This window comes from Triticum aestivum, chromosome 7B (assembly GCF_018294505.1).
Source record: "Triticum aestivum cultivar Chinese Spring chromosome 7B, IWGSC CS RefSeq v2.1, whole genome shotgun sequence".
Classification (NCBI taxonomy): domain Eukaryota; kingdom Viridiplantae; phylum Streptophyta; class Magnoliopsida; order Poales; family Poaceae; genus Triticum; species Triticum aestivum.
The window spans coordinates 27636866-27663914 of record NC_057813.1 but is presented as its reverse complement, the minus strand read 5'-3'; the positions used below and the strand labels follow the sequence as shown (position 1 = coordinate 27663914).

Sequence of the window (27049 nt, the reverse complement as noted above, 5' to 3'; positions counted from 1 at the left end):
TTCCAGGGTGTTCAGGATTTTCCAGGGAGCGCGTGAGCTTGTCGTTCTCTCTGTTGGGCGTGAACACCCCCTCTCGAGCTTCTTGTATTGCTTGAACTATCTTAACATCGGCTCCTTTAAGAGATGCCTTCTTCGAAACCAGGCCAGTCTTCGGGTCCAATGCCCCCCATGCGCATAGAACCAAGATCTGCACCTGGGGGCCAGCTCAATGTAACTGGAATGACCTGTGCAGCCTGCATCTCCTGCTCAGACTTATCCCACTTAGGCATTGCCAACGCGTAGCCACCTCGCCCCAGCCTATGGAATTGCTCCTTTTTTGCGGCATTGGCCTTGTTTTTTTGGACCGTTCCTTAGATAATTCTGATTCCTTGAATTTCACGAAATCGTCCCAGTGTTCTCTTTGGTTCTCCAGTGTTCACTTGAATTCTGGAGTCTTCTTTCCTATTTTGACGTATTTACTCCATACAGTTTTCTTGTGGTTGTTGAATGCAATTGCCATCTTCCTAAGAGCAGCGTCCTTGACTTTCTGCACATCTGCAACTGTGAAATGATCTGGTAGGGTGAAATGTTCCATGAGATCTTCCCAAAGCGCTTTTTTTGCTCTCTCATCGACAAAAGTAAGATCTAGACGGGGCTTTGATGGCTCTTTCCATTCTTGAAGGGAGATCGGGAGTTTGTCCTTCACAAGAACTCCGCACTAACGAACAATCACAGGATCATAGCTCCGGTGATCTCCCCAAAGACTCTGCCAGGTATTGGAGAACCTGACGTCCATAGCAGCCATGTAGCGACGGACGTGTTCGTCCTCCTCCCTGACACGGCGACGTACCACCTCCGGCGGGGCCGGCTCCCTCCGCACTAAAAGTGGTCCATGGGAATGCCACCAAAGGAGCTCGGGTCGACGACGGGACCCGGGTTCCTCACCAAGCGGCGAGCCCCTGAAGGTAGCACCTCCTAGTGCCAGCCCGGCAGAGCCCAGTCCCGGACGCGGATCCTCTGAAGCAGGACGTCGTCGCGAACGGGTCGACGACGAGGATGCGGGCCGGGCATCGTCGAGAACAAATACTATACGCCGCAAAAGTAACATTTTTAAAATAATTGAATTGTGATTTCTTATATGCAAATTCTAAATTTGTATAACTAAAATTAAAAGAAACTAAAAACTAACATTTCTATAATAATTTGAAATTAATCTAATTCATCTTGCTAAAACTAACATTTCTAAAATTTCTGACATATCCATAACATTTCTAACATTTCTATATACTATTTGACATTAATCTAATTCATCTAGCTAAAACTAACATTTCTAAAATTTCTGACATTTCTATAACATTTCTAACATTTCTATATACTATTTGACATTAATCTAATCTAATTAATTAATTCATCTAAAACTTTGTATGAAAAACAGAAAAATAGAAAAAAAACTAAAAACTAAAAACAGAAAAATTGTGTGTGTGTGTGTGTGCGCGCGTGTAGTGTGAGTGTGTGTGTGTGTGTGTGCGCGTGTAGTGTGTGTGTGTGTGTGCGCGCGCGCGGCCGCCAGTGGCGGCGGCGCAGTGGATTGGAGGGAGGAGATGCCGCGGGAGGGGCTCACAGCGCGCGCGACAGCGAGGTCCAGGCGACGTCGAAGGCGAGGCGAGGTCGCGCGCGACGGCGACGGCGAGGCGAGGGGTCGGACGGCGATGGCACGGGACGGGGCGGCGGCGCGACGGGGACGTTGACGACAATGGCGGCGACGGTGCGGGACAGTGGTGCTGACGGCGCTGGACGGGGGCGGCGACGAGGAGCGACGACGATGCGGCAGAGGAGAAGAAGCAGAGGGAAACTGACGAATTTTTTGAAGTGTCTAGTTATATAGAAACTATCTTTAGTACCACTTGGAGCCACTAACCGGTACTAAAGGTCTGTTTTGGCCAGGCAAAGCGGCGGGAAGCGCACCCCCTTTAGTACCGGGTGGTGGCTACAACTGGTACTAAAGACCCCCCCCTCCCCCCGCTTTAGTACCGGTTCGAGCCACCACCCGGTACTAAAGGGGGTGTGCTGGCTCCAGGCAGTGCGCAAGTTTAGTCCCACCTCGCTAGTTGAGGAGCGCTGAGGCCAGTTTATAAGCCCCGGCGCGGGCACTGCATTGAGCCCCTCTCTAATGCAGGCCTTCTGGGCCTACCTCTTCTACTCTGCCCTGTTGGGCCTACTCGGCTAGCGGGCCTGTGTCCTGGCCCAACTACAAGTTGGGTTTCTAGTCGTATGCAGACCGCTGTGGCCCAGTAGGTGGCCTTTTTATATTTAGTTTTTGTCTCAACAAAAATTTAGTTGTTTTCTTTTCTACTTTATTTATTTTCATTTATTTAATTCTGAATATTTTTTCTTTAGGTACAAAAAATTACAAACTTTCTGTTAGTGCGAGTAGTTTTCAAATTTGAATAGTTTATTTTTTTTAATTTAGTTTTTGTCTCAACAAAAAAATACTTTTTTTTCGTTTCTACTTTATTTATTTTCATTTATTTATTTCTGAATATTTTTTCTATAGTTACAAAAAATTACAAACTTTCTGTTAGTGCCAGTAGTTTTCAAATTTGAATAGTCTAATTTTTTTAATTTAGTTTTTGTCTCAACAATTTTTTTCTTTTCTACTTTATTTATTTTCATTTATTTATTTCTGAATATCTTTTCTACAGTTACAAAAAATTACAAACTTTCTGTTAGTGCCAGTAGTTTTCAAATTTGAATAGTTTAAATTTGAATTATTTGATGTACTAATTTGTAGACGAAGTGCATTCAGTTTTTGCACATAAAATTTCTTCGTGTTTCAAATACCAAAACACATAAGTACCCTAACTATTACAAAGATTCCCTCCGGCTTGTTCAAAGCGGCACTTTCCAGATTAATTGTGACCATTCATATAGCCAGCACATGGATAAGGCATAAAACCATCCGCCCGCTTGTTTGCCTGAGCCGCAATCAGAAAAGTATGCACGCCATCAACAAACTGGGGAGAGCATCGGTCATCGTGCATCCATTGTCGGCGCATCTTTATTACACACCACCGAATAGACCAAATTAATACAAGTTCATACATAAAGTTCATACAACACTTAAATGCAACATACAAATAACTCTCTAGCTAAAGAATTTAAATTCAACAACAAATGCTATCAAGATCGCAACTAAGGTAACAATTGATCCAACAGCATAATGATACCAAGCCACACTATCAATGGCATATTTTCTATTCTTTCTAATCTTCAACCGCATTTTCTCCATCTTGATCTTGTGATCATCGACGACATCGGCAACATGCAACTCCAATTCCATCTTCTCCCCCCTCAACTCTTTTCAATTTTTCTTTCAAATACTCGTTTTCTCTTTCAACTAAATTTAACCTCTCGACAATAGGGTCGGTTGGAATTTCCGGTTCACATACCTCCTAGATAAAAATATCTATGTCAACATGATGGGCACAATTTGTCATAAACACAAAATGCAACAAATAGTTTTAAAAGAGAATATACCACATCCGAGTCATAACACGGACGAGGGCCGACGGGGACGAGTATCAAAACCATGGCACTATGTATAACAAACAACGTACGGGTAAGATAATTGTACAAGTAACTATATATCTAAATCACACAAACATGATTTTTTTATATAAAAAAGATAAGAACAAGAGGCTCACCACAAGGTGGTGCCGGCGACGGGTCGGTGCGGACGATCGGCGGTGGTTACGACGGAGACGGAATGCACTAAGTAAACCACACCTACATAGGCAAACTAATAGTTATTTTAAGCTCAAATTGCATATAAATCAAATAAACTACCACATATAATTCCTCTCAAATTACTAAAACCCACAAATTAATCACTATATAAAGCATTGCAAGAGCTAATCTAGCAATGAGAGATGAAAGGACAAAGTTGCTAACCTTTGTGATCACTTAAACGGATAAGGGCCTTCTAATCTTGACAAAATTTGGACAAAATGTGTGATGGAGCTCGAGGGGAGGAGAGGAAGAACAGAGAGGAGGAGGAGAGGGGAAAGGGGGGAAGAACAGAGCGGTTTGTGCAAGATGACATTTAGTACCGGTTCGTGCCACGAACCGGTACTAAAGGTGCTGGAGGGGCCCCAGTCAGACAACATCCTGCCACCACTCTCTTTAGTACCGGTTCGTGGCACGAACCGGTGCTAAAGGTTCGCCACGAACCGGTACTAATGACCTCCGCCCCCTAGCCGTTCGAACCGGCATTAATGGTCACATTAGTGCCGGCTCAAATACAAACCGGGACTAATGAGATGCACATTAGACCCTTTTTCTACTAGTGCCCGCAAAGCCGACCCGTAAAAAAATATATTCCGCGAATATATTTTTTTACGGATCCATTTGGGGGGTTTGCATCTGTGCCGGCAGGGGCCAGCCTGCAAAAGCTGTTTTGCGTGAACCGCAAACGCGTTTTGCGGGCCGACGGGATGCGGGGTTTGCTAGAGTTGCTCTTATAAAGCCAATTGCAACTTCGGTTAAAAGAAAATAACTCTAAATGATTTTGGAGATAACAGAAAACCTTCTTCGGGACGAACCTTTCCATCCAAATTCTTACTCTAAACTAACAATAACTAGGGATACTAACATGCAATACATATCCCTAATTGATTGATTGCCTTGTGTGACATGAAGTTCTAGTTTGGCCAGATTGGGCCTCCTCCATCACTGATATGTGGCCCCCATACAACATCTAAAATATTCACCCATGTTAGGCCGAGTGCTGACTACGGGGTTGCCTAAAAAAAACTTCAAAAATCTAACTGCAATAAGCTCCAACTTATTTATGGAAAACAGTGCAGATTCTGAATTTGTGCAGTTGGTGCAACAAAAATCTTTGTTCTGCCCGTACAATATTTGTGATTTGGTGTCCATTTTCTAAACATACCACGTAGAGAGAGCCTATAAAACATAGAAGCATGCAACAAAATAAACTTCACATAAGAGCGACTGTAGCCGAGTCTCCAAAACACCCAAACTCCATGATGACTACCGTATGGAGTGCATGCTGCAAAAAATAAACAACTCTTGCAGAGTAGCCCTATTGATCGATGTCGCCATGCATTATGGAGCACCCTTCATATATGGCCTCCCAGCCTTCATGTTTGGAGCCTCGGAGCCAACTTTTGGAGCACATTCCATCCAGCAAAACCGTGCGGCGCATGCATCAAAGAAAACAACAAATGTGCGTTGAAAAACTACAAAATTTACAAATTAGGCTAAAAATGTTTTTTTAATTTGATGAAAAAAACGTACAAAATCCATCAGTCTTTACGGCTACCATTGATCGTACTAGACGGGCTGCGGGCTGTGGCTATCAAATTGAAAGACCATTTATTGGGGGTACTTTTGTAATCCCTTATGGTGCGCAACAATCGTCCAGGTGATTTGCAAAAGTAAGTGTGTGGTAACCAGTGGAAAAAATAGCAATGCTATAGCATTCTGAGAAATGACCCACTAAATAAATAAGTGTACAATGTCTCGCTATAGCACGCGATAACGTGATATAGCACGATAATAGCATATTTTAAGGGACACACTATTTTATCATACCACGTTATTTTTTCATTGGTGTTAACCCGTGTACAAATGATATTCCTCCCATCAGATGGGTGAATGAACGGTATATGGGGGTGGCACGGTATCACCCGTGTTACCGGATGAATTCTTTTCTCAAGACCAAGCAACAAGATGATTTTGCGTAGAATATTTGTAAAATTTTGTCCAACTTTTAAACATAGCACATAGAGAGAACCCATAGAAATTAAGGGCATGCAACACATTTACCTCCAACATATCAACACATTTGCCTCCAACATATCAGCCAATGTTTAACAAGAGATTCAAAATCCACTGTGTCAACATTAAAGATCTGCTTAACCTCCCTCCAAACCAATATAGCTACAGTGCACTTAAAGAAGAGATGGTAGACTGACTCAATTTCGGTGGAATGACCACACTCTAAATGTTTAGGCATACCACGTGATTGACTCCAATATATCACAAATATGATTAACTCCGACAATCATGAATATAAAATGGAGCAACACTCGCATGCGACGTGATTAACTCCAACATACTCGTGGAGTATCAAGGACATGACAAGGGCAACACTGCTAGTATGCATGCGACACGGTTGACTCCATCGTAGGGAATATTTTCGACGTGAATTGGAGCCCAATTCGAACAGAATTCAAACTTTTGTCAACTTTCGAAACCAACTTTTGGAATTATACAGTGAACACATATGCAATGAGTAATATCCACCTGCCATCTCAACTCCAAGCTCAAGCGATTTGTCCCCAAACGTAGTTTGATGGCACGACGGGCATCTTCCTCGTCACTCGCTGAATGGTGGGATGCTTTGCTCGTTCCTGAAGTAGTCGTCAGGATCCGCCATGGCCTTGGCCATGGCAAGCCTCTGGAAGTTACCTCCGTAGTACTTCTCGCCCCAAACTCTACCGGCCTGGTAGCTGGTCACGTTGCCCACAACGACATTCTGACCGAGGTCGAGGTCCCTGTAGTTCACGTACGCACCCCTGGGGTTCTTGCTCACGTACGGCTCCATGAACGCGTACATGTCTCTGAGCCACCTCGTCTGCGCCGACCCGTCCGTGGCGGCGAACCAGAAGTTCATGTACTGGATGTTGTACAGCACGCCGCCGCGGTGCGGGAACGGCGTCGCCGTCTCCGGGAGGCTGCTCATCTTGGCGCCGTAGGGGTCCATGATCATCAGCCCGGCCTCCGGCTTGGCGAACCGGGCGAAGATCTCCGCCCACACGTCCTCGGCGATGGCCTGCCGGACGTAGTCGGAGGTAGCCTTGCTGAAGGGGGTGCTGGAGGTGGTCCGGTTCAGGATGTCCTCCACGGCGGCGGTGGCGCCCAGGTAGATGTAGGGCACGGACTGGATCCATGTCATCTCCCTGCAGTGCGTCCGGTTCACGCCGAGCTCCGGGAAGCGGCTGCCCATCAGCGGCAGCAGCGCGTCGCACGTGCCCAGGTACATGGACTGGAAGCGAGCCACCTGTTTTTGGAGGCGCACCGTGATGAAAATGTCCTCGGGGAGAGCCGGAGCGACCTGCTGCCATCTGGTGAGCATGCGCACCGCGCCCGAAAATATATTTTAGAGCATATGCACCCAGGCCCTCTCTATCCAGCCATCCATTTTTTGCTTTAGGTACATTTCTCTTTTTTGTTTCTCTCACATAGAACATATCTAGAAGTTCAAACCTATGCGGCGTGACAAAGCTTTCTGAGTAGAATCTAGGATAAATCGTACAGATTTTTTTGTCAAACATAAATATACAAAATACGTTTTTTTTATTAAAAAATCATATTTTTAGTATTTACGTCGGACAAAAAAATCTGAAAGATTTATCCTAGATTCTAGTTAGAAAGCTTTGCCATCCTGCATAGGTTCCAACTTCAAGATATGTTCTATGTGGGAGAAGCAAAAAAGAGAAAATTTTGTATAGAAACTTAGTTGTACCGCACGGATTTTAAAGCGATATTGGAGAGCTAGGATAGCAGGGCCTGGATGCATATGCTCTAAAAATCCACGTCCGCACCGCGCCCTCGTGGACGGACTTTAGGACGGTGAACATCGTCACCGTCGGCGGGACTGGCACGAGCTTCACGTTCCACGACAGCACGATGCCGAAGCTCCCGCCGCCGCCGCCCCCGCGGATGGCCCAGAACACGTCCGGCCCCATGGCTTGCTTGTCCACGAGCTCCCCGTTGGCGTCGACGAGCGTGGCGTCCAGGACGTTGTCGGCGGCGAGTCCGTACTTGCGCAGCAGCATGCCGAACCCGCCGCCGCTGAAATGCCCGCCCACGCCGATGGTCGGGCACAGGCCGGCTGGGAACGCCAGCTGCTTGCTCGCCTGCGAGATGGCGTAGAACAGCTCCCCGAGCGTCGCGCCGGAGTCCACTCACGCGGTGGCGGCCTCCCGGTCGACGCGCACGGAGCGGAGGTTGGCCAGGTCGACCACGGCAAACGCCTCGGGGCGCTCGGACCGGTACGAGAGGCCCTCGTAGTCGTGCCCGCCGCTGCGCACGCGGACGCGCACGTCGTGCCGGCGGCCGCACACGACGGCGGCCTGGACGTGGGAGGCATTCGTCGGCGTCACGATGCAGAGCGGCCTCACCGTGCCAGGCGTGGAGAACTTGGCGTTCCGGATGGAGGACGCCAGGACCGACGTGAACGAAGGCGAGCCCTGCGTGTACAGGAGCTGCTTGGGCATGGCCGCCGACAGGCATTGGAGGAAACCGTCGGAGGAAGCCACGGAAGGGACGACGGACGCGTAGCAGGACAGGAGGCCGAAGAGGAGCCCCAGCGCTAAGCTACGACGCGACGCCATGAACGCCAAGTCGGTCCTCGCGTACCTCAAGGTGGACCGGATGGAGGACGCGAGGACGCGAGGACGATGCGGTGCTAGCTGTTGCAACTTCGCTATATTTGCATGGTGTCCGGCTCCACCTTCCACGTATAATTGGCCTTCGCTATCGGTCTTCAGCTGACAGCCATGCAGAAATAATACGGCCATCAGGATAAGGTGATAATCGACTGGCATCGCAAAGTGTAATGTAATCTAGTGGAGTAGTCGAGCAGGATATCTGAGCTGTGGAGCCTAGCTCTTACTCTTCACCAAATGCGATGACTTCTCGTCCTAGTGAGAGAAAAATCACGTGACTGTTTTTTTAAGAAAAACTTTTGATCTATTCATTTTCTGTCATGACAGTAAAAAACTCAAAAGTAACAAAATTACATCCAGATCCGTAGACCACCTAGAGCGGGTCGAAGTTGGCCGCTGTCACCGTCCCTCTCTCATCGCAGACGGGCAAAACTTTGTTGTCGTTAAGGTTCAAAAAATGGGTAGACGTGAGCAAGGTGGTTGCCTTCCCCTAGTGCCCAAGCGGTGCTTAAACATCCTAGGTGTAGCCTAGACGGTAATATAGTTTTTATTATCAAGATATATATGTGGTATTATATGTGTACCAGTATTAATTTAGTGCATATAAATAGTTTAACTACCAGCTCTATGGCCTGTTTGGCATATTGATGCAGTATGACATAATTTCTCGTTCGGGTAGACAATTTCTTACTTATTGTGCCTAAATTTCCACTTATGCCCTAGGCGAGGCGTGTAGCCATCGCCTAGCACCTAAGCATGCCTAAGCGCCTCCTAGGCATTGCCTTTTCCAACAGAGGTTGTTGTAGATAGTCGAGAAATCATCGTGCTAAGGCCTCACAGGACCGGCGCATCAGAGCAGCAACCGTCGCCGATGGAAAAAAGTGTAGATTGAAATGATCCAACTTATAGAAAAACGAACAAAGACCGAATTCAAGCAGGTCCACCGCAGACCGGTACAGACCAAATCACACGAGATTCGTCGAAGACACACACCCACACACCCTTTGACGACACTAGACGCATCACTGGGATGGGGGCCATTGCCGCCTCGCTTTTCTGAACACAAACCGTAAAAAAACTCAAACAAACACCTAAGAATGGGCCAGGGGTAGGGGTCCACCACGCCTCCATGGCCCTAGGGCCACTGGAGACGAGACCGACTGGCGACCATGCTGACGGTCCATAGCATCCATCTACATCCACCATCACCGTCGGCCATCAAGTGTTATTCAATGTCGATCTCAATGGGGACTACACCTTCACAGAGCCTTAGTCGTAGTCAGCAGCGCTTGTCCGTTCGTGCATGCTGGTTGTGGCTTCCTCGCCCTTCGATGCCTGGTCTTTGTTTGCCGAAATATCTCAACCTAGCGCGACACAGATGAGGACGAGACATTGATAAACATGATCCACAAAAGTCGCCTCCACGAAGACGGACAAGTGGATGACTTCCAGCCGGAGCCACACACCAAAATGCCAGACACCTAGCAAACACACACCTAGCAGCACACCCCGAGCTGTTGGGCCTCGACCGACAGTCGGACGGTGATTAGGACGACTTCTAGCAGCCAGGTGCCGACCCCACAGAAACATAGAATGAATTGTTCACGGATGCGTGGTTGGCCACAAGCATTGATCCGATTCATGGCAGGAAGCAATTAAAGTGCCAGAACCTTTTGGACAAGTGTGCATGTTTGGTTCCATGAGCAAAAGTTGTATGATCCATATCACAATGAGAAGATATGTAATTGAAATTCGAAGTCACTCACTCATTGATCGTGCACCATTTAAGGGGCCGCCAACAAGTATTGTGGCTTTTACAGACAATTACAAATCTAGTGGCCAAGTGGTTCGACACTCCAAGGGCTCATAAAGTTTTTTGCTCTATGTGTGTTGGTCATTTGGCCGGATTGCAACATGTGTTGGTCATTTGGCTGGATATGCTCTATGGTTTGGTCATTTGGCCAGATATGCAAACTTGTTGATCATGTTTTTTCTTTCTCGGTTTCCGTGTGTGCACATTGTTCTTTATGACGGAGAAGAAGCACTCCCTCTTCATTCATTGTTGGTTAAAGTTGAATGTGCAAGTGGCTCGATGTCAGAGCCGGCCCTGGCATATGGCCAGAGGGGCAACGGCCTAGGGCCTAACCCTGGGAGGGGGCCATGATCTTGTATCACCCAGTAAATAGAGAGAGAGAGAGAGAGGAAGGAAGGAAGACCCAGCATGATAGGCTTGACAAATTGTCTGTCAATTATGTTAGGAAATCAAGCATCGCACTCGCACGCATCGATCCATCGCGATTGCTAGTTCTCATGAAAAAAATCCACTGCGGTCTCTTATTCTGTTTGTTCGTCACACAACCGTCGCCCCCTATCCTCGGCTTCTTGCTGTCGCTCAGGGCTTGTCGATTGCCGCCACCGCTGCAGCAGGTTGCTAGGCGCTAGCTGAGTAGCTACTCTTGCAGTCTTGCACCGTGCCGCCGTTCAGCCGTTGCCACCGTGCCGTCGAGCTGTCCACGAGGCTGCGACGGCGTGACATTGCGAATTCATCGATTACTCTCTTCTTGGTCTTTCAAAAGTATGTATATGATCCGTCCATCCCCAATTTTAGTATACATGATATAGGACTGTTAAGGTGTTGAACTGCTGATGTACAAAATTCTAATTCTATGTACTATTTTTTCTTCATAATTTTAGGTCATTAGTCTTACAATGTTGCCTCTAAAGTATTTGTCGGGTGCTACAAAAAGAAGAAAAGTAAAGGAAAGCAATCTCTCAATTGAAAGATAGAAGGGTTATTTTAAAAAAGTTTTCTTTCATCATTAAGCAATGTTGATGTCAATGAAGAAGAAGAGCAAGAAGCTAATCTCGGGCAGGAAAATAATCATAGTTTTAATGCAGATGTTAAGGTTAATGAAGATGATGCAAGCACAGAGAATCTTAATATTGTCCTTAATGACTTGGCATCAAGAAACACCCAAAGTAACTTATTTGTAAAGCACTGAAGAATTATTATTGTTGATGAAGTCACTAGAATTTGGTTCTTATTTGAGGTAATCATGTTAGTTTCATGTTGGTATAATCTTTCTGTCGTAATATGACATTTTACAACAATTATTTTTAGACATCTCAAACTGAGGATGCATGGCTGAATCTTTACTCTTAATATTTTGCAAATGAAGTTAGATATATACATGTTTACGTAATGTGGAAACTCAAACATGTACATATAGTATTAGGGGCCCATGTCGTCGAGTTCGCCCAAGGGCCCTTTGAAACATAGAGCCGACCATACTCAGTGTCATTCCAAATTCCATGAAGACCACCGCCATCGCCAATGAAGATGAAGATGGTGATCCAACAAAAGGAGGCCTTGCTTCGGCCAAGAGGATAGCTAGAATCCAGGGGAGAAAGTGGGATGAGGAGAAGAAGAAGCGGGAAGGGACGACTGCCAACATGACAAAGAGGTTCGAGGATATGTGGAGAAGTAGGAGGTGCCATGCATCAAGCACAATGTTGTGAAGGAGGAAAAAGAGTACGAAGAGGTCTCACAAGTTCATGGAGGTGTAAGACAAGAAGATCAAACTACAAGAGAAGAAGGTTGATGCCAAGATGTTGACCAGGTGGCTGCCTTCTTTTGGTATCAGTTCGATGTAAAAACTTGTTTAACATCTAGTGCTTTTTGGTTGTGATTGTATATGTTTGTATCTATTTATACATATGCTAAATTGCTCTTGATCTACATATATATGTCAAATGGAGGAGGTCGGACCCGGGGCAGACATTTGGTGCGTCGGGTTGGATGGTCGGTTCCCCTATTGTTGTCCATAGACACGTCCGGACGTTTCCGCAAACGTTTGGTGAACTACGTTCGACTCGCCCTTACTCCCTATCGAGATGTAGTTTTCAACCCTTTTATAGAAAATGCCTAATGTTAGTGTTTATTGAACAACAAACACACATAAAAGATCGCTATAAAACATAAAGGTTACTGTAACATTAAAGTACACTAAAGTCGGCATCTCTATCTTTATTTTTGCATCTTGTTTTTTTCATACAATATTTAAAAATACAAAATTCTAAAAGATGTACAAGTTTAACCAACATCAAAAGTTTCCCAATAGCCGCATGAGTCACCACCCAAATAGGTGAGAAGCTTAGACATATTAGGCCCTGTTTGTTTGGGCTTTTGCTTATACTTTTGCAGCTTTTTTACTTTGACCAAAAAACCATAGAAGCTCCTAAATAGGTGCTTTTAGAGCTTTTATGGATTTTGATGAATCAATATAACAATATTTAGCTTCAAAAGCCATAAAGCTCCAAAAGCAGATTTTTTTGAAACTATGATGATTTTTATAGCAAATTCAGAAACTATACACCCTAATGCAGAAAAATCAAAAGTATCACCCCGTAGGCCTCCTGTTGGCCGAAGAGGGACTCTTCGGCCTACTGTAGGCCGAAGAGGGACTTTTTGGCCAACCGTTCGCCAAAAAGGACTTTTCAGCCAACACCTGCTCTACTGTTTTAGAAAATTCATATCAATTAGGATTGTTAGTATTTTAATTTGATTCTTTTTGCATTATATTAGAAATTTTATGAAGTTTCGGTAGATATCAAGTTTGAATTTGAATTTTCATGAATTTGCTCAAATCACTAGATTGCCTATAATTTGAGCTAGGAGTATTCTTTTTAGATGATTCTTTTTGCTACTTGTTCTTTGTTACTTTGTTTATCAGTAGCAATTAATTTGTGAATTTTAGGATTATTGGAAATTAGGTTTTTATGAAAACAATTCTGTTTTAGTGTTTTATATGTTTTGTGCTATTTCTTTTAATCTTGATTGCTTTAAATTGTTTTCTATAGTTTTTTTGACATACTCTTTTTGTTTCTATTTAGTTATTAGTGGCTATTTTATTTGTAGTATTTTTTATATTTTATTTCTTTTATCCTACTAGAAAACTTGTTTTGAGGTTCATAGGAGTTTATATTTAGAAGTACCTTATAAATCCTGTACAACCATTGCCGTTTTATACATGAAAAAAAACCTTTCCGCAATCTTTTCCCTCCATTTTCTTTCCCGCCATTTTCTCCCGCCATTCTCTCCCGCCATTTTCTTTCCCGCCATTCTCTCTCGCCACACTAAGGAGTGTTGCATCAATGGAGGATGACGATGATGCCTTCATGTGGAGTGTGAAACACTGTGTGAGAGAAGTCATAGCGGGAGAAAATGACGGCAAAGAATGGCGGGAGAGAATGGTGGGAGAAAATGGCGGGAAAGGAAATAGCGAGAGAAAATGGAGGGAAAAAACGACGAGAAAGAAAATGGAGGATAAAAGAAATAAAATACAATAAAAATACTACAAATAAAATATCTACTGACAACTTAACAGAAACTAAAAGAATATGTCAAAAAATAAAGAAAACAATTTAAAGCAATTAAAATTAAAAGAAATAGCACAAAACCTATAAAACACTAAGGCATAACTGTTTTCGTAAAAACCTAATTTTAAATAATCCTAAAATTCACCAATTAATTACTACTGATAAACAAAGTCACAAAGAACCAGTAGCAAAAAGAATCATCTAAAAAGAATACTCCTAGCTCAAATTATAGGCAATCTAGTGATTTGAGCAAATTCATGAAAATTCAAATTCAAACTTTCAAATCTAGCCAAACTTGATATCTACAAAATCTTCATAAAATTTCTAATCTAATGCAAAAAGAATCAAATTAAAATACTAAAAATCCTAATTAATATGAATTTTCTAAAATAGTAGAGCAGGTGTTGGCCGAAAAGTCCCTCTTCGGCCAATGGTAGGCCGAAAAGTCCCTCTTCGGCCAACAGAAGGCCGACGGGGTGGTACTTTTGATTTTTCTGCATTAGGGTGTATAGTTTCCGAATTTGCTATAAAAATCATCATAGTTTCAAAAAAATCCCCAAAAGCACCTATTTAAGAGTTTTTATGGCTTTTTGTCAAAGTGGAAAAGCTGCAAAAGCAAAAGCAAAAGCCCCAACAAATAGGGCCTAAAGTATTTTAGACGGGAACTAATCTTTGCAAGGCATGTTGCTAAACGGCTGCTTTATCGTTCTACAATTGGAAAAGAAGACCATAAAAGTACCGAAGTAAGATAATTGCGGACCAAAAGAAACTAGACATCACAATCAGTACCATCAATCTAACACCGCTCAGTTAGGTCGACGCACCATGCAATAATTTATAAGTTCGCGAGTGAAACACCACATGCTCTTTAATGCCAACCTTGAATACAGATTATTTTCATAAGATTGCAAACAGGCGCAAGAGGAAAAACACCATTCACTCTCTTAAAAGTGGTGTTGTGGAGATAGAGGGCACAGATGACTTAATTTCACATGCTACAGAATTCTATAAGAATCTGTTCGGCCCAGCCCCAGGCAACCTATTTCATATGGATCCTGAGTCGTGGGGGGAAGCGGAGAAACTCACTAAAGAGGATAACGATGACCTGACTAGGGTCTTCTCGGAGGAGGAGGTAAAAGATGCTCTGTTTGCGATGGATGCTAATAGGGAAGCTGGCCCTGATAACATCCCTGCAGAATTTTACCAACACTGCTGGGGTATCGTCAAAAAGGATATCATGCGTATCTTTGATCACTTCCATGCCGGGACGCTTGAGGTGCAGCGCCTGAACTATGGAGTGATTACCTTGCTTCCCAAAGTTTCTGGCGCTGAACGCATTCAGCAGTTCCGACCCATTTGCCTTCTCAGATGTCCCTACAAATTGATAACCAAAACTATGGACCGGAGAGTGGAAAGATACGTTGGCAAGCTGATTAGTTTGTCGCAAAATGCATTTGTCAAGGGTAGGAACATTATGGACGGGATCATGACTCTTCATGAGCTCCTTAACTACACTCATATCAAGAAGAGAGTGGGGGTTGTGCTTAAGCTCGACTTCGAGAAAGCATATGACAAAGTGAACTGGGAGTTCCTGTTAGACTGCCATAGAATGAGGGGTTTCAATGAAACCTGGTGTGGATGGGTGAAGGAAATTTTGTACAATGGTACAGTTAGCATAAAGTTAAACAATGTAGTGGGACCGTATTTCCAAAGCGCAAAAGGAGTGCGCCAAGGGGATCCTCACTCACCTTTCCTTTTTAACTTGGCTGTGGATTGTCTTTCTAAGATGATCAACAAAGCTCAGCAGAATGGTCTACTGACTGGGCTCGCATCTGATCTTATACCAAACGGGGTAGCTGTCTTGCAATACATGGACGATACGATCATTTGCCTTGAGCATGATGTGGAAAAAGCCATGAACCTGAAAATCCTTTTCTATATTTTTGAGCTGATGTCCGGTCTTAAAGTGAATTTTCAAAAAAGTGAGGTTTTGACGATTGGGGGAGATGCTGATATCGACAGTAAATATGCTGAGATATTCAATTGTGAGATTGGACACTTCCCAATCAAATACCTCGGTATGCCTGTGAGCTTTTCCGCATTAAAGGATTCAGTGTGGGAGTTCATTGTTGAGAAGTACTTGAAAATTTTTGGTACCTAGATTGGTAATGTTGCATCCATTGGAGGCAGACTTACGCTGCTCACCTCGGTGTTGTCTCAACTTTCTCTCTATCATATGTCTATGTGGCTTATGAGTAAAACCTTTGTAGAAAAGTTGGACAAATACCGTAGGAAATTCTTCTGGCAAGGTTGCAATAAGAAGAATAGATACTATTTGGTTAAGTGGAGGAGAGTCTGTAGATCTAAAGATAAAGGAGGATTGGGGGTAAAAGACCTTAGAAAGCAGAATATTGGTCTCATGGTGAAGTGGTGGTGGAAGCTAGAAACTCAAACTAGGGTTTGGCAAGATCTGGTGAGAGTGAGATATCTATCTAACAAGTCGGTGTCGACTGTGACACCTAGGCAATCTGATTCCCCATGTTGGAAAGCTCTTCTGAAGATCAGAGAGTTGTACATGATGGGGAGGAGAATCAAGATGGGACGTGGTGACTTAACCAGGGTGTGGAAAGATTCAATCAATGGGCTTCCGCCACTGAATTTGAAGTTCCCTCAGCTGTTTGAGATCTGTACAGATCAAGACTGTGTGGTGGAAAAAGTTGGTAAGGTAAATGCCTCGACCTTCTTTCGACGTCGCCTATGCCCTAACTTGAGTAGTCAATGGGATGATATGCGTAGACATATTATGGGGCTAAAAACCACAGCTGAGAAAGATGTGGTGTATTAGGGTTTAAGTAAGAATGCATGTTACTCTACTAAGTCGATGTACAAGTGGCTGGAAAAGCCTCTCTATGGGTGCAATTACAGGTGGATCTAGGAGGCGAAATTACCTCTCAAGATCCAGATATTCTTATGGCAAATGGCGCAAGATGCAGTCCTTACGAGGGCTGTGATGCGGTGGAAAAAAATGGCCCGGAAATCCGGTGTGCTCCTTCTGTAACAATGTGGAAACAATGTCTCATTTGTTTTTTCTTGCCCTGTGGCAAGAGTGGCTTGGAGGGCAATTGGAGTAGTCCCGGGGACTGAACTCTGCCCAAAGAATGCCTGGCAATTTTATGTATGGTGCAATATGTTCCTACCTAATGGCGCCAGATTTTATACTGTCAGGTTGGCTGCTGTAACTTGGGCTATTTGGTTGGCTCGGAACAAAGCTACTTTTGAGAAAAATTTGATCAAATCTCCTTTTGAGATTGTGTTCTCGGCGTGTTCTTTTCTTCTGTACTGAGCAGGTCTGCAGCCGGAGGAAGAAGCAATGAAGCTGAAGCAGGGGACTGAGATGATCAGATCGAGCACGGCCAGGCTGATGGAGATGTGCGAGAAGACCAGGCAGCCGGCAGAAGATGCGAGAGAGGTGCTCCCTTGGTGATCGTGATCAAGCTACAACGTGCTTTTTGGCGACTCCTTGATGGATGGGTGTGCCGTGCCTCGGTCAAGTCTTCACCATGTTGTGTCTCTAGGGCGTGATCTGTGTGGAGAAATTTGCTTTGTGGGTCTCACTTTTGTGTTCCTCCCCCTGGTTATCTGGCCTGTAATAGGATAGACTTGAACTTAGTAGGTGCTGTCAGGTTTTCGCCCCATAGTGCTCGTTCCGATGGCGGACGAGCATAGTGGGTTCCCTGGCAGTGCGTTGAACTCGCTACCTTCTTTCCCTCTCCCTGGTTGTATTCGGATACTGTTGTATTTACGTTGCTTGCTAATGGAAAGGGGTACGCCCGGTTCAAAGAAAAAATGTACAAAGTCATGACTTGTAACCTTCGACGCTGCTCTATGCATGAGATGCTACTCACAAGGACACAAACGATGGATGATAAGAAAGCTAAAAATGCACTCCAAGCGGGGATCCATACTTCCACCTCCCTCACCAATACATCTTCATGACCAAATTCCAAGTCTATTAGATGACTTTAGAGTATCATTGTGGAATAGTCAACAAGCTTCGCCTATCTCATTCAACATAGCAAGTCACATCCCTAGATCAGAGGCTACTAAGATCTGGTGTTCACAAGCAGAGCTGAGATGCAAAGTTGTCCTCCGGCCATCCTCTATAACCTAGTCTCATCAAGGATTTGCTCACTATAAAGTGATAGTCACACGACCCTTTGTGATAGTTTTTTTTTGAGAAATGACCCTTTGTGATAGTTGTGATTGCATGCAGTGGCAGATCTAGGCCCCAAGCCGGGGGAGGGGGCCGGGGCATGATGCCCAACTCCTTTGTATATTGTAGCACAATACTGTAGCAATTACTACAGTATACAAAGGGGGCCCGGGCGGCCCGCTGGGCTGGATCCGCCCCTGATTGCATGACACCGATACTGCCACCCACGTTTGCAAAAACTACTCTTTCACTGATGTTGGTTGCCTGCTTGGGCCATCATCAAGCTTTGGTTTGGAGACCAGGCCGCACCTGCCAGCAGCGGATCCACCACTCGTGCGAGCATAAGTGGCCACCCTGAGTCACCGGCTATGTAGGCTACCTTCCCTCCCTAGTTACCAACGGGAGCAGCACAATCGAGCTCTGTCGTAGCCCGGCGCCCCGACAAATCTCAGTCTATGAATCTGCCACTACCCATGCAACACTCTGTCACATTTATTCGACTATCAGTAGAACCATGATGATCCTAGGCATGTCAAGGTGAACCGCGAAAAACCAAAGCGGTCACCTTTTCTCCTGATGTCAATGTGCGGAAAGAGTTGAATCCACATGTTTTTAATAGATAAGGCTACAGGTCGGCTAGCTGACACGAGGAAAAGATTTGTTGCCCTCCGATGGATTCGTACGCTACAAGCCGCCCGATCAGTGTTTAGTGCAAGCTGCTAGTTTGCAACATAAGCCATGTTGCACTCACTGGTTTGTGTCACATCAGCTTGTCCAGCTGCATGTGGGGGTACGTTGCAATTGGTGACCAAAGGCCCACGCCGCAACATGGTCCATGTTGCAGATGTCCACATACGGTTGGACAAGCTGACACATCACAGATGGGCGAGCGTAACATGACCTATATGTTTCAAACGACAAGGACAACATTGTCTATGTTGCAAACCGGTGGGTCACATCGAACGCCTGATCATACGGTTTGTAGCGCACGAGTCCAATAGCCGACGGCCGCCCTAATGGCACGCGTCTCATTTTCACATTTTTTAGGAGTTTTTTTAATACAATACAGACACGAACGCTCATATATACGGGCAGACACTTACCTCTATGAACCGGCATACTATCTTGAGATTTTACGACCGTAGGCGCCTCGTCGACGGAAACATCATCTTTCTCCAAACAGTTGCCCATGTTGCTGGGACACCCAGCATCGCGTGGAAATCCACCACGCAGGGGCCAATCACAACATGTTGCTTAATGAATGGGCAACACCTTTGCCTGATTAAAACTTTTTTCTTTTTAAGAAATGCCTGATTAAACCTCGTCCCAGAAAATTAAAGACGGAGACTTAGGTTTAGGGAAAAAACCCCAAACAAAATCTCTATATTTAAATGACACATTAACACATGGTGACTTTGTAAATCTTAAGATAATATGCCATCACAGTCTCTCAAAGAGCTCATATGGGTAGGGTATATATGTGTGCGTTAACAAGAATGAGGGTATGCGCGTATATTTAAGTGCTTGCATCTGTAATTCTGTATTATGTTAAAAATACACTAAACTAAACACACCGTGATGTAAAAAAAATGAGACGTCCAGTCCTGCCAATTTTCTATGTCAGAGTAAACTCCGATGCGCCGATCCAAAATGACGTGGATTTGGTCCATCTTTTCTTTGTTTAGATCGGTCGTAGAGGCGGCGTCCGCCCTTGTCAGCGTTTTACTAGCCAGTGCATCCAACCAGCCGATTCATTTGGTTCGTCCGGTCGGTAGCGGGCCAAATTTACACAATTTTTCCATAGTTCAATACTAAATAGTTTACAACCAAATAAATCACAGTCTTTATATGACAATAATAAATAATTTACTACCAAATAAGAATCTTATAGTTTTACAACAAGCCGATATATCTATTGATTGCCAAGGTGAGTCCACGTATGTTCAGCCAAATTGTTTTGAAGTTAAATGTGACTTGCCCGATCGCGCATTTCTGTATGCGTCGGATGAACTGTGCAAACATTGCTGGTCCATGCTAAGACTCAACATTTTCATCCTGAGAATCAATCCTTGGTCGAAGATGCTGTCATCACGCTCATCCTCGACAATCATGTTGTGCATTATCACACAAGCAGTAATCACATTCCACATCTTGCGTTGACTTCATGTTCTAGTAGGGTGTTGAACGTTGGTCCTTCGAGATTGGAGCACACCAAAAGCAAGCTTCACATCCTTTCTAGCACTCTCTTGTGCTTGGGCAAATATAGCCCTCTTCTTTCCTACCGGATTGGGGATTGTATTCACAAGAGTTGGCCATTAAGGATATATACCATCGTCTAGGTAGTATCCCTTGTTGTAGTGGTGGATTGATCTCAAAGTTGACCTCTGGCCAGTTGCAAGCCTTCTAAACATCGGAGAGCGCTGAAGCACGTTGATATCATTGTGAGAACTAGTTATGCCGAAAAAAGAGTGCAAAATCCAGAGATCATGTGAAGCCCGATTCATCATAAGCCACCATCCCGAATACGGTTGAACACATGTCTCACCATACGAAATTGGTGACGGAAAAGTTTGGGATTGTAAAGTGGGGTCGCGTAGTGAAAAAACGGTGAAGAGTAGGCAATGGCCACTCTCTCTGTTGCGATTCAATGCTGGAGAATGGCCCAGGATCGATCCTCTAAACCTCGTCCGCTGCCTAGCAATGTGGTCAGTGACGACCATAGTCGCCACAACAAAATCCTCATCGTGCGAGGATTAATTGTCCAACGAACACATGAAGTAATTGAATAATTCATCCCCACTATCCATGGTACCTTGCGGGCAAAACGCCGAACACCTTGCGGGCGTGATGGGGTAGCGGCCGGTGAAGAGTCATCGTCCCTCCCCGTACAAGCCGCAGGCTCGTCGAACTGGAGGCGAGAGTGGTGTCGACATTCGTGAAGCGTGAGGTCAGTAGCCATGGTGGCGAGGGTCGCTGCCAAACCGTGCCTTCCTGTGCTACGACGACGTCGAGAAGAGGCCACAAGAGGCCACTGACGCCGTCAAGAGTGGATGTGGGGAAAGTGGGTGGAGAGGGGTGGTGGCCTGGGTAGCGTCCAAGAGAACGAAAGTGGGCGGCAGCGGTGATGAGGGCGGCATGGCCGGGGGTGTCAAGTGTTACGGGGGAAGAATGGATGATGTGTCATTAGCGGGTGGGCCAAGGAGAGGACAAAGGTGGCTGTCGCACACATCCGAACGTGACCACGTCGACGTAAACCCGGCCCAAATGTGAGTCGAAAATGAATCGCGACGGACAGAAAAACAGACACCTGTCTGTTTATGTCGGTCCTCACGGTTTTTTTTTTTCGTTTCGACTCAAACGAACACACGGGACAAACGCGCTCGGCGCGTTGGAGTTGTTCTCAGAGTCCGTTAAACCTTTCAAAAATTATTATTCCTAGCTCCCTAGAGGACGAGAAAAAAAATTGAATAAGAAAAAGAAGATGACGAGAAGAAAAACAAAGCTCTCTAGACGACGAGGACAGGCCGTGCCGACCGGGCTCTAGCCCTAGAGCCAGTCCAAGTCAGTGACACGTCCGGCCCTGACTGCCGCCCTCCGCGGGTTCGGTTTCCAAACCACGCAACGCAACAATAATATCTCGACCCACCCCACCCCCCGCTCTCGCCTCTCTACGCGTTTTCTTTCCGTTGCCCCCTCCCTCCCTCCCTCCCCTCTCCACCCGTCGGCTCGGGCGGAACCAAATAGGCACGCGCGGCTAGGGTTTATCCAGCCAGCCGCCGCCGCCGCCGCCCCGCCCGACCGCTCCCCGCGGCCGCCCGACCAGGGCTTACCCTCACCCCCACCGAGGCGCCCGGGCGATGGACGCGGCGGCGCTCGACGACGTGATCCGGCGGCTCCTGGAGGCGCGCGGCGGCCGGACGGTGCGCCCCGCGCAGCTCTCCGACGCGGAGATCCGCCGCCTCTGCGCCGCCGCCAAGGACGTCTTCCTCAGCCAGCCCAACCTCCTCGAGCTCGAGGCCCCCATCAAAGTCTGCGGTAAGGACGCCCGCTTCCTGCCTAACCGTTCCCTCCCCCCTCGTGCGCGCCCCGCTTCTGCTGTCTGTCCTCGATAGCCTTGCGCTCCGTCCGTAGGCCGCCTTGCGCCGTGTCATGTGCGGCTGCTTCGTGCGTGGCCAGCCGCCCCTCTGGATGCTTTCGAATTCGGCCTGCCCGTGATGGCTCTTCTGTGCTAAGTTAATTTAGGCGTCCCCGTGGTCTGAAGCCGCTGCCTTTTAGTTTTGCTTGGTGGTATAGGAATTCCTGCTACCTTCTGGCGAAAGGAAGTTCTATTGGGTTCGCTGTTCTAGTATAGCATCTTGGATTGAACAGATGTTCTCTCTGGGGAGGCTCAGCGAACTGTCTGTACGATTCATCTTACTCATGTTTTTCGTTGACCTGCTGATGAATTCGTCGGTCTTGAGAGAAGCGTGGCAGACCTTCTGGAGTTGGTTCTGAATGTCAAACCTCAAATCGCTTTCTGGTCTTCGTTTCTTTATATATATAAAATGGTGCTAACTGTTAAAGCTCTTCGTGGCGACATGTTCTTTTAGACTTTTACCAATACAATACTACTATATTAGCACTTAAGGACTGTTTGAGAGATAGGCTGTTCATACTATTAGAGAAGTGAACAGATTAAGCTATTGCTTTCCCCAACAACAAAAAATAAACACGGCAGTTGAGCAACGTGTATCCCTTCACTTGAAAGCCCATGAAACTTTCTGTAGCAGCAGTGCAGCATACTTTATCTAATCTTGACAAATTGACCTGTTCTGAAGCCTAGGAAATTGTTCCTGCGGATTCTTTGATTTTAAAAGGGGAGAGTGAGATCATGTTCATTCATTTTTCCTCAGCTAGCACGCACAGAACATACACGAATGTCTCAGAATGCATGTTTCACTCCATAATCACAGTTGCGGTGTGATACTTGTCAGCCACACACAAATGGAGCGATACTTCCACATTATGGAAGTGCTGATGCAATGGGGATCAGTACTGGAGTCCACAGATTCCAAGCTGGAGCAGATAATCTGTTTGCACCAAATTGCAAAATCCAGATTGTGTTCGTTTATTTCGGGAATTTGCAGCTGAGCTGAACGTAGTTTTTTTAAGTGGGCATAGTTTCTTGTAACATTTCGAATTGGCTTCCTCTAATATATGATTGGTATTTAATTATTTATATGTCCAGCTGAAGGTATAGCTTTATAATATAAACAGTACCATGAACAGGCTAATTTCCCACGTTGTGTACTGTGTTAGTGTGTTGAGTGCATGTTATATTAGCAGGCATATATTATACCACAGTATTTTTTTCACGAATAGACTCCTGATTTACCTCAGGATTAATATTGTAAACTCTGTTGCCAAATCTGCCGTCTGAATTTACAACAATATGATGATTTAAAAGTACGTTTGGCATTTAACTGATATGCTATTTACTCACTGACAGGGGACATCCATGGCCAATATTCTGATCTTCTTCGATTATTTGAGTATGGTGGTTTCCCACCAGAGGCGAACTATTTGTTTCTGGGTGACTATGTTGATCGTGGCAAACAGAGTATTGAAACGATATGCCTTCTCCTTGCTTACAAGATTAAGTACCCGGAGAACTTCTTTCTCCTTAGGGGAAACCATGAATGTGCCTCTATCAACAGAATCTATGGATTCTTTGATGAATGCAAGAGGAGGTTCAATGTTCGTCTCTGGAAGGTTTTTACTGACTGTTTTAACTGCCTTCCTGTGGCTGCACTTATTGATGACAAGATCCTGTGCATGCATGGGGGTTTATCACCTGATTTAAAGAACATGGACCAGATACGTAACATTGCCCGTCCTGTGGATATTCCGGACCATGGTCTCCTCTGTGATCTGCTATGGTCAGACCCTGATAAAGATGTTGATGGCTGGGGTGAGAATGACAGGGGCGTGTCATACACTTTCGGAGCTGATAAGGTTGCAGAGTTCCTTGAGAAACATGATCTAGATTTGGTCTGCAGGGCTCACCAGGTATGCCTTCATTGTTCATTCTCATCTTGAAGTTTCTAGCAAGTAGCACAATTTTGATTTACCATAGGTATTGTTCATCATTTGGCACTGAGTACATATTTTCATTTGGCATCTCAATTGACAACAAATAAATGTTGTATAAAGAATTGTTCAACTTACATGCAACAACCTAGTATGCTCCATATAATTTAAAATCCCTTTGAGACACCTTGATTGTTCAAATTTGTCATCTCCTGTAAAGACGCCATACCCCCCCCCCCCCCACACCCCCACCCAATTTAAACATGCGTTTTGTGGAAAATGAAGTGCATCGGTTAATTTTTGTATTGATATTGCAAAATACATTTCTTATTAGTTGCAAGAGACCTTGTTTACATATTGTTGATGAGGTGCATGCATTGAATTTATCAATGTTCAAGAAAGCGGAAAGCGTAAGCGAAGCGGAAGGCCACAGCTTAGAGCAATGAGCGCTTAAGCGCAGCTTAATCGCACTTAAGCGTTTTTTGAAATTGGCTAGAATTTGACAGATTTTGAATGATATACACATGAAAATAGGAAGCTTGTCACATGGGTAATTGAAGTAGCATCTGAAATACAGTTCACACAATAGCAAATACATATCAGGTTCGCATAGCAAGCAAAATAACAACAAAAATGCAGTTCAGTTCAAATAGACGTAACCTAACAGATATCATGTGGACAGAATTTTGCCAAAATATGAAGGAAATAGTTCTTGAACATAGCCTAGTAATAAGACAAATAGCATATTGCCATTATTGCACAAGCAGACCAGCAGAAGTAGTACAAAAATTGCCAAATTTTGGTCAAATTTAAATAAAAAACGCTTAATCTACCGCTTAGGGCAAAATCGAAGCGCTTTGCCATCGCTCAGCGCTTAATCGCGCTTAAGCGTCGCTTAAAAACGCTTTCTTGAACACTGGAATTTATCATTTGATATTGGACACCGCAAGTCATTATCTGCCATTTAGTGTGTTGAGGCCATGGGTCATAAACTTGGTTAAGACTATGCAATGTATAGTAGTCTTCTTCATGCAATTTTGAACTTAATTCAGTTCACAAATGCTGATATTCTAACCACTTCTACAATAAGTACATTTAGTTAGCTTGGTTTACTACAAGTCATATAACTCTAGGTTAGCTATTCTCAGTGGATCTTCGCATAGCAAAGTTGCCTCAGTTTACCATTCACTTTCTTACACTGAATCTTCTATGCACAGGTGGTGGAGGATGGATATGAATTCTTTGCAAAGCGTCAGCTCGTAACCATATTCTCTGCACCCAACTATTGTGGCGAGTTCGACAATGCTGGTGCCATGATGAGCATAGATGATTCACTAACATGCTCATTCCAGATCCTTAAACCTTCTGATAAGAAAGGGAAAGCTGGAACCGGCAACTCAAAACCTGGAACACCGCCTAGGAAGATAAAGATTAATATTATTTAGGCAGACCCTTCCGGTGCGAAATGAGTTATTGTGATGGAGCACACCCCCCAAAACTTGTTATGAAGGTGCGCTGAACAACGTGTTGAAAATGTCAACCTGCATGCTGTTGTTTTTTCGTGGTCTGATGCAGATCTGTCCTGCCATTCTGGAAAAGATCAGAGCAGGAAACATAACTGGGAATTTTGTGTGGATTTCTTATTCCTTTTATTAACTCTGCTATGCGTGGCAAAATGTTTAAGCACGGGAGGCGTCAGGAACTTCATCCTGTGGTGGAGATTGCCATTCTGCTGAATGTAGATTCTGTTATGTTATGTACGCTGTTTTATCTGTAAAGCTTGTCTCTGCAAATGACTTGCTAGCTTTAGTGAATGTGTTTTGCTGATGCTGATGGTAGAGAATGACTGGTATTTAATAGCACCAAGTTTGCCGAGGGTTGCGGTAGGGTTAGGTGCTTTGTCATTTCTATTTAAACATGCGATTGAGGTTTCTCTTACTTTTGCGATGTTGATGTTTATAGGTCATTGGGTATTTCGGAGATTCATAAACCCAATGAACTCCTGATACCCAGCAGTTTCTTCCAAGATTTTGATTTATCATTTGCACTCTGCCCATTGAGATTCTAGTCTTCAGCTCTTCCTATTGAATCAGTTTGTTACCTTGCAGTCTTCAGCTGCAACCACTAATTGTTTGGCTATATGTCGTTTGAGCTCTAAAGTCCTATTCTAATCCGAGCTCAAATGCATCCTGTGAACATTAAAATAAAAAAGTAAACAAATTCAAACAATTCTGAGTTTTTTTGTGGTAAACTTTAACAAATGTTTTGTATGCTTGCAAAATTTGAGCATAAAATTATATTCGTGGAAATCATGGCAAAAAAAAATCAGTACTCTTAAAAAATGTTTTCAAAACTACTACCCATTCCGTAATGTCAGATTTTTTTTTACACTATTCTACTGTCAAGAAATGTTTTACATTATGGGCGGGGGAGTAGCATTTTTGGAGCATCGATTTTGCTATTTTTTGCCATGGCTTTCACAAAACATTTTGGCGAGCATACAAAACATTTGTCAAGGTTTACAAAATAAATCAGTTTTTTTTAACCATTTTTTTGATTTTATGTTCACCATGGTGCATTTGACTTCGGGAGCAGATACTCCACGTCCGTTTGAGCTGTCACTTAATATTGGAAGGAACTCAAACTACGATATGTGTGCATCCAAACCTGCCTAACCAAATCAAGCTTTGTTGATTCAGTCAGTATCAACTTCCCTATCTTAATATGTTTCTAACCAACTTATCTCTAGTTTGGTTACTGTTTCCCACAACAGATTATAAATCAAACACAGCATAATGCACGCTAGCAACAACAATCTGAACCCAACTGTTCCTAGCCATGTCCCTCTTTGTTCCACCCCTCTTCTTGTCGAGTATATGCCATTTCTTTTAGTTTCTCGACTATCGATAAACTGATTACTTTCTTTTTTAGT

General features: G+C 44.6%; 1 protein-coding gene and 1 pseudogene across 1 annotated transcript; one reads left to right on the top strand and one right to left on the bottom strand.

The window, feature by feature from the left end:
• Positions 1 to 6306: 6306 nt before the first annotated feature.
• Positions 6307 to 8448, bottom strand: LOC123161210 (berberine bridge enzyme-like Cyn d 4; annotated as a pseudogene).
• A 13283-nt stretch (positions 8449 to 21731) lies between these two features.
• LOC123156575 (serine/threonine-protein phosphatase PP1) lies at positions 21732 to 25926 on the top strand. Its single transcript, XM_044574733.1, has 3 exons — positions 21732 to 22083; positions 23537 to 24096; positions 25335 to 25926. The coding sequence occupies exons 1-3, from the start codon at positions 21906 to 21908 to the stop codon at positions 25560 to 25562; spliced, it is 966 nt and encodes a 321-aa protein (XP_044430668.1). The 5' UTR covers positions 21732 to 21905; the 3' UTR covers positions 25563 to 25926.
• Positions 25927 to 27049: the final 1123 nt, after the last annotated feature.